Below are 8,394 nucleotides of genomic sequence, written 5' to 3' on the forward strand. Positions count from 1 at the left end.
CTAAAGGAAATCGGGAGGCTTCAACCGCTATATCTTGTCCCTTCTTAGTAACCCTCCCTTCCGGCAGCTCACAGATAACCGGTTCAGGGAGCTTGCTTCGTCTTCGGGGCGGGGGTGAGGGGGGACTACACTTCCCAGGAGGCACCGCGAACCAACGCCCTACTCCATTTCCCGGAGTTCCGGGTCCGGACTTACCAGACTCTCCGGGGTTGGCGACTTTGGAGCCAAGATGGCGACAGGAACGGGCAGTGAGTATCTGAGCTGCCTTTGCGTGGAAGGCCTTTGTAGAGCCGAAGCTACGCTCTACGTTTCTTTCACTGGCTTAGGGAGTGAAAAGACTGGTTAGCCTGTGAGGCCAGAGTCTGCAGGGGTCGTGGCGTCGTGGAGGCTAACGTTTGAGGGCCCAGAAGTCTAGGGTCTTGGGTCTCAGGGAAAGAGCGGAGGTTTGGGAGAGGCAGCTCAGCGAATCCCTGTATAGTATAAGTTGTGTGGGGTAAGAGGCAAATGCATTCTAAAAACGGGCGTGCAGACGAAGAGATGTGAGCCGTACGGAGTGGCCGGCATCGGAGAAACCTATTCATTTTCTGACCAACGTTTGTGAGGCCCTGGAAATGGAATCTTTAACCATGAACTTTTTGTGTTGCTGGGGAAATTGCGTTTTATGCATTTTAGCCACTTTTCTTGTATTAATGGATGGAAAAGGTGTTTTAGCCCGACAGTCGAGGGGATGGGCTGAGAAAAGTAAACAAGTTTATGCTAAGAGGAAGGCGGGGCCGTAGGCGGGGTGGCTGCTTAGAATTCTGGGAAATAAGCCCTCGGCATTCAAATTGGAATAAAGTACTGTGTTCTTGAAACTGGGCCTTTCGGTGGAATTGCTTCATCTTTATCTGACATTCCATATGTTTTAATAAAGCAGAGCTTGAAGCCATGGCATTTGAAGAGATTAAATGTTCTACTATAATTCACGTACAACTGCCGGTGGTGATATCTCACTGAAGACGTGAAAATCAAGATTTGGTTGATGGTAGCTAACTTTGTCGTAACAAATTGGGATGTTTTCTATTAGGCTTCTAGTCTTCCCTTTGGAACTTAGAACTGCTCTTTCGGTGGTTGTCTCCAAGCCTTTTTTCCTTTCAGAACACAAGCTGCTGAGTACTGGCCCCACAGAGCCATGGTCCATCCGAGAGAAACTGTGTTTAGCGTCTTCTGTCATGAGGAGTGGAGATCAAAATTGGTAAAGTATCTAGGATGTCTGCTATATAGGGTGTTAAAAATTGTACAGTATCTTTTCACATTGATGTGTTCCTATAGTTAATCACATTAAGCTTTAAGTAGTATTTTTTAACAGCTATATTGAGGTATAATATACATACCATAAAGTTAACCCACTTGAAGTGTGTAATTCTATGGTTTTTAGGATATTCACAGAATTGTGCAACCACCACTGCAGTCTAATTTTAGAACATTTTTGTTATCACTAAAAGAAACCCCTTAGTCCATAGCTGTCACTCCACATTCTCCCCTCCCCTAAGCAATCATTTGTCTACTTTATGTCTCTCTAAATTTGCCTATTCTAGACATTTCATATACATGAAATCATATAATATGTTGTCTTTTGTGACTGACTTTTTAATCACTTAGCATGACACTTTAAAGGTTTATACATGTGTAGCATGTGCCAATATTTCATTTCTTTTTATGGTTGAATAGTAGTCCATTGTATGAGTATACCACTTTTTGTTTATTTACTTATCACTTGGACATTTGGGTTGTTTCCACTTCTTGCCTGTCATGAATAGTGCTGCTGTGAACGTTTGTGTACAAGGTTTTATGCAGCCAGTTTTTTCAATTCTCTTCGGTTTTGCAGCCAAGGAGTGAATGGGTCATATGGGAACTCTGTGTTTAACTTTTTAAGGAATTGCCAAACTGTTTTTCAAAGTGGCCGCATCATTTTACATTTCCCCCAGCAATAAATGAGACCTCCAGTTTCTCTATATGCTTGACAACACTTATTGTCTGTCTTTTTTTCTTTTTTTTTTCCTTTTTGTCTTTTTTCGTGACCGGCAACGGATCGCAACCCTCAGTGTCGTGCCCATACTGGGCCGGGACCGGCAACGGGATCGCAACCCACGGTGTTGCGCCCGCACCTCGCTCAGCCAGTGAGCGGCCGGTCTGTATGTGAGATCCGAACCCTCGGCGGGAGCGCCGCCGCGCTCCCAAGCAGCGCACTGTAGCAGTGCGCCACCGGGCTGGCCCGTCTGTCTTTTTTATTATAGCCATATTAGTGGATATGAAATGGTATTTGCATTTCGCTGATGACTAAAGATACCGAACATCTTTTTATATGCTTATTGGCCATCATACATCTTCTTTGGAGAAATGTGTGCTCAGTTCTTTGCGCATTTTAAATTGGGTTATTTTTCTTTTTTATTATTGAGTTATAAGAATTTATATGTTCTGGAGATAAGTTGCTTATGAGATAGATGACTTGCAAATATGTCTTCCATTCTGAGTGTTGTCTTTTCACTTTTTTGATTGGTACTGATTGCAGCATAAAAGTTTTTAATTTTGATGGTATTCAGTTTTTTCTATTTTTTCCTGTGTTGCTTGTGCTTTTGGCGTCCATAGCTAAGAAATAACTTCTGTGTTTTCTTTTAAGAGCTTTATAATTTTATTTCTTCACTTTTAGGTCTTCAGTTCATTTTGAGTTAATTTTTTTTTTTTTTTTTTTTTTTTTTTTTTTTTTTTTTTTGTCCTTTTTGAGACTGGCTGCACCGCGCTCAGCCAGTGAGCGCTGTGAGTGCACAGGTCATCCCTATATAGGATCTGAACCCGCAGCAGGAGCACTGCAGCGCTCCCAGCGCCGCACTCTCCCTAGTGTGCCACGGGCTTGGCCCTTGAGTTAATTTTTATGTATGTTATGAAGCAGGGGTTTAACTTTGTTCTTTTGTACATGGATATCCACTGTCTCAACACCATCTGTTGAAAAGACTTTTACCAGTCATCTTTTAAAAAAATAAATAAATAAATAAATAAAATTAATCCAGCTGAACATCAATTCTAATGAAATCCCTGAAAAGAGGGGAAAAGGCACTAATTGAACAATTAGAAATATTATCAAAACAAAGCATAATCATACTAATTTAACCATAAACCAATCCAAAGTCTGGTCAGTAAAGTCCAATTACATGAGAGAGTGTATATGTACTTCCTCCTTGAAAAATTAAGATACTTAAGTAAAGCAGTTATTCCTCATATTTTTTTAAGTTAGACTTTCAGATGCACCCTTTTTTTCTTTCTCAATTCCAGCAAAAATTGTTCGAAACCAGAAATATATTTCTTGGGCCTCTTCAAGTGCCTCAGCAGAATGGCATCTCCCCGAGTGAAGCCTTTGTTCTTTTTGGCACCTAGATACCTTTGAAGAGAATCCTGGGCTAGCTTTGCTTTTATGCCCAGGTAGTCCAGCCACAATAGGTCTAGTCACATGCAGTTGCTTTTGTGGTGTTGGGCACAGTTCAGAATTATCATCTTCATCTTACTTTTCTGTCAGGCCCCTTCCCTGCCTTTTTTTTTTTTTTTTTAAATAAAGATGACTGGTAAGGGGATCTTAACCCTTTACTTGGTGTTGTCAGCATCATGCTCTCTGAAGTGAGCCACGGGCCAGCCCATGCATCTTTCTTTTTGAATTTAACTCTTTTGCCACTCTTACTAACAGAATTCAGTACTTTCTGATTGTTCTGCTTTCTAGCATTTTTTGTTTTTTTTAAATCTAATTTGGAGGCAATACATGGCCACTGTAAAAACAAAAACAACAAAGAAATGGGTCAAAAAATTGTGTTTATTTCTCTCACACATAAAGGAAGCCTAGAGGTAGGTAGTCCACAGCTGATATAGCAGCTTCATAATGATATTAGGGAATCAGGCTCTTCTCTTTCTGCTCTACCTTCCTCAGCACATAGTTTATCTTCTGAAGGTTGTCTTATTGTCCACAATGGCTACTTGAGCTTCACCTGTCACATCCTTGTACCACACAAGAAGAAGAAGAAGGGAGAGATGGTAAGAAAGGTCACACCTTTTTCCTTCTTTTCTTTTAACAGCTTTTTTGTGGTATAATTGATGTGCAATAAACTGCACATATTTAAGGTATTTCTGACACATATATACACCTGTGAAACTGTCCACAATCAAGATAACTATTACAGTGCTCATCAATGGATGAGCGGGTAAAAAATGTGGTACATATACACAATGGAATACTATTCAGCCATTAAAAGGAAGGAAATCCTGCCATTTGTGACAACATGAATGAACCTGAAGGACATTATGTTAAGTGAAATAAGCCAGGCACAGAAAGAGTAATAATACTGCATGATATCACTCATAGGTGGAATCTAAAAAATGCTGATCTCACAGAACTACAGAGTAGAATGGTGGTTACTAGGGGCTGGGTGGTTGTGGGGTGGGGTGGGTTGGTCAAAGGATGCAAAATTTCTGTTAAATAAAAGGAATAAGTTCAAGAGATCTGTTGTACAACATGATATCTGTAGTTAAAACAACACATTGTATTCTTGAAAGCTGCTGAGTGTGGACGTTAACTGTTCTCACCACAAAAATGATGACTATATGAGGTAATGCATATGTTAATTAACTTGATTTAGTCATTCCACAGTGTGTATATACTTCAGAACATCATGTGGTATACGATAAATACATAAAATTTTATCTGTTAATTAAAAACAATTGATAATTATTGCAACAAAAAAGGGCCCAAAATTTATAAAGTAAAAGTTTCCTTTGGCATGCCAAAGCTCCCCATTCCTACTTTAGGAAATGTTTCTTAACAGTTTGATATGTGTCCTTTCAGATATTTTACTATGCATATTTTGTGTGCATATGTAAACTAAAAAAAACAAAAAAAAAAAATAGGAACTTTGTATACATAGTTTTCAACTATTTTTTACTTAAAACAATATCATGGGCCTTTTTCTGTGCCAGTAGAGTAGATTTTTAGCTTATTTTTTTAAAAGACTCAGTATTCCAATTGGATCTACCATAATTTGTTTTACACTTACCTTTGATGGGCATTTAGGTTTACAGTTTTCTGATCTTTTATTAGTATTTCTGTAGGATATGTTCTTAAATGTGAGATTGCTAGATCTGAGGTATATGCATATTTAATCTTAAGAACCTTCATAGCCCCTAAGCATCACAAAATTTTGCTATTTCAAATAAATTGTGTTTATTTTCTAATTTGTTTTCCCACTTATCAATGATGTATGTAACTACTAGTCATATTTTCATGTCAGTTTGTGATAAAATCAGTATTATCATATCTACAAGCAGATCTGACTTGTTAGCCTGGTAGACTATCCTGGGTAAAAGTATACACTTCTAAAAGTATAAGGAACTTTCTCAAGAACTTCCTTTATTGCACTGAGGATTCTAGATTGAAAACTTTCATCCTAGTAAATAAGAGGAGGCATAAAGTAGCATAAGCATTGTTCAGCAAAACCTTGTGACCTTTGCTACCATCATAAGCATTGGCTCTATTCCTTCTAGGTTTTTTTGGCTTGTTTCTAATCTTTCTTGCCTCCTCTCCTTTAAGTTAGTCTATCCTTAAATGGTCTGGAAATGGTCTAATCATTTAAAAAATAGGTGGTGTAATTAATTTTCCCTTCTTGATAAAATGCAAGTCTTTTTGCACTTTTTTTAGGGGTGTAAGAGGAAAAGTTGGAAAACTACTTAGATAGCATGCTCCCAAAAGTTATTGTTAACATCGTAAACCTGCTTGTAGATTTGATGGAAGCAGTATAGTCACGATAATGGGGGACCAAGATGTTCTGGGCAACATCTGTTCTTGAGCCAAACTAAGTGGTAAACTTGAAAACAAAATCAGTCACACTAGTTTGATAAATCTCAGGTTGAACTTAAATATAACTCAAATATAAACAAATAATTTTTAAACAAAACACCAAGTAAACTAGTTTGAATGGAATCCAATCTGTACATTTCCTCACATTTTTATTAGAAAAATTGACAACACTTAAGTAAAACTTTGAATTTTTTTTTTTTTTTTCCTGTGACCGGTAACGGGATCTCAACCCTCGGTGTCGCGCCCGTACCGCAACTGGCAACGGGATCGCAACCCTCGGTGTCGCGCCCGCACTGCACTCAACCAGTGAGCGGACCGGTCTCTGTATGGGATCCGAACCCTCGGCGGGAGCGCCATCGCGCTCCCAAGCGCCGCACTCTACTGAGTGTGCCACCGGGCCGGCCCAAAACTTTGAAATTTTATATTTTACTTATTTTTTCAGCAGATACTAACTCATAAGGTTCAAAATTCAAAATGGTACATTGTGTTTTTCTCCCATTATTGTCACCCATCTATCAGCATTAGCAGCTTCTTGTGTGTCTCTTTAGGGTTAATTTTATATACATGAGCAAGTACACTGTTTTCTCTTTTTCCCTTTTTTTTTTACACAGGTCATCATATACTATACATACTATTTTTTACCTTGCTGCTGCTGTTCCTTTTTTTTTTTCTTTTAAAAGATGACCGGTAAGGGGATCTTAACCCTTGACTTGGTGTTGTCAGCACCATGCTCACCCAGTGAGCCAACCGGCCATCCCTATGTGGGATCCGAACCCTTGGCCTTGGTGTTATCAGCACCGCGCTCTCCCGAGTGAGCCACAGGGCCGGCCCCCCCCTTTTTTTTCTTTAACTTAGTACTATATCTTGGAAATTGTTGTATATTTTACTTATTAAGATTTGTCTCATTTCTCCTACTCTTTTTTTTTAACAGTTACATGGTATTCTGTTTTATGAATACACCATAATTTATTTAACTGTTAACCCTATTGGTGTACATTTGCTAATACAAATATAACCTTGCGTAGTTATATATAAATTATATTCGTAAGACAAACTGAAAATAGAATGGTTCAAAGACTATTTGAGTTGATAAAATTTAATAAATACTTCCAATTGCCTTGCTCAGAGATTGTTTCAATTTATACTTGATTATATATGAGTGCCTGTTTTTCGTATGGCATGTCTCATAGAATGTGTTGTCAGATGTTTTTGATCTTTGATAATATTATAAAAAGTGAAATATAGTATCTTGTATTTTTAATTTACATTTATCTCATGAGTGAAATTGAACATTTTCATATGTTAAAGAGCTACTTGTATTTTCCTAAAGTGCCCTTTCTCATTTTTGTATTTGATTACTATTCTTTGTCTTTAATTTTGGGTTGGCTCCTAGTATATTAGGGAGATTAGCCATTTGAGTAATGAGATGCATTTTTCGTTTTTTAACCAGTGTGCCAATTAGCTTTCCTTATGGTGGTATTTTTACATTAAGGCTATTGTTATTTATTTATTTATTTTAATACTTTTTGAAGGTAGTGTATTTATTAATATTTTTCTTTTATGGCTCCTGGATTTTGTGACATAATTATAAAGTTCTTCGGCAGTCTGAGGTTATAAAATAATTCTCCTATGGGGCTGGCCAGTTGGTGCAGTTAGTTAGTTTGGTTCTGATAACACCAAGGTCCAGAGTTCAGTCCTTGCACTGGCCAGCAAAAATAACAATAATAAATAAAATAATTTTCCTATGAGTTCTTCTAGTACTTGCATGGTTGGCTTTTTTTTAAGCATTAAAATCTTTGATCCCAGCCGGCCCGGTGGCGCACTGCTACAGTGCGCGGCTTGAGAAGTGGGGCGGCGCTCCCGCCGAGGGTTCGGATCCCACATACAGACCGGCTGCTCACTGGCTGAGCGAGGTGTGGGAGCAACGCCGAGGGTTGCGATCCCGTAGCCGGTCCCGGTCCGGTACGGGCGTGACACTGAGGGTTGCGATCCGTTGCTGGTCACGAAAAAAGACAAAAAAAGAAAAAAAAAAAAAACTTTGATCCATGCAGAGTTTTTCTTGGTATAAGCTCTAAGGTATGAAGTATGGACCAAACTGAAATTTTTTTTTTTTTTTTTCCTTTTTGTCCTTTTTCATGACCGGCAACGGATCGCAACCCTCAGTGTCGCGCCCGCACCGGACCGGGACCGGCTACGGGATCGCAACCCTCGGTGTTGCTCCCACACCTCGCTCAGCCAGTGAGCAGCCGGTCTGTATGTGGGATCCGAACCCTCGGCGGGAGCGCCGCCCCACTTCTCAAGCCGCGCACTGTAGCAGTGCGCCACCGGGCCGGCTGGGATCAAAGATTTTAATGCTTAAAAAAAAGCCAACCATGCAAGTACTAGAAGAACTCATAGGAAAATTATTTTATTTATTATTGGTATTTTTGCTGGCCAGTGCAAGGACTGAACTCTGGACCTTGGTGTTATCAGAACCAAACTAACTAACTGCACCAACTGGCCAGCCCCATAGGAGAATTATT

At 39.3% G+C, this 8,394-nt stretch overlaps 1 protein-coding gene across 6 annotated transcripts in view; it reads left to right on the top strand.

The window, feature by feature from the left end:
- Positions 1-182: 182 nt before the first annotated feature.
- Positions 183-8,394, top strand: part of BRD8 (bromodomain containing 8) — a 25,801-nt gene continuing 17,589 nt past the window's right edge. For all 6 annotated transcript variants that reach the window (XR_550478.1, XR_550477.1, XM_008572801.1 and 3 more), the window contains exons 1-2: positions 183-248; positions 1,138-1,234. Coding sequence is in view for 4 of the 6 variants with exons in the window: in XM_008572801.1 (XP_008571023.1) it covers positions 230-248; positions 1,138-1,234 (116 nt within the window). In the remaining 2 variants the exon portion in view is untranslated. The remainder of the gene's footprint in view (positions 249-1,137; positions 1,235-8,394) is intronic.

This window comes from Galeopterus variegatus, unplaced genomic scaffold (genome assembly GCF_000696425.1).
Source record: "Galeopterus variegatus unplaced genomic scaffold, G_variegatus-3.0.2 Scaffold836, whole genome shotgun sequence".
Classification (NCBI taxonomy): domain Eukaryota; kingdom Metazoa; phylum Chordata; class Mammalia; order Dermoptera; family Cynocephalidae; genus Galeopterus; species Galeopterus variegatus.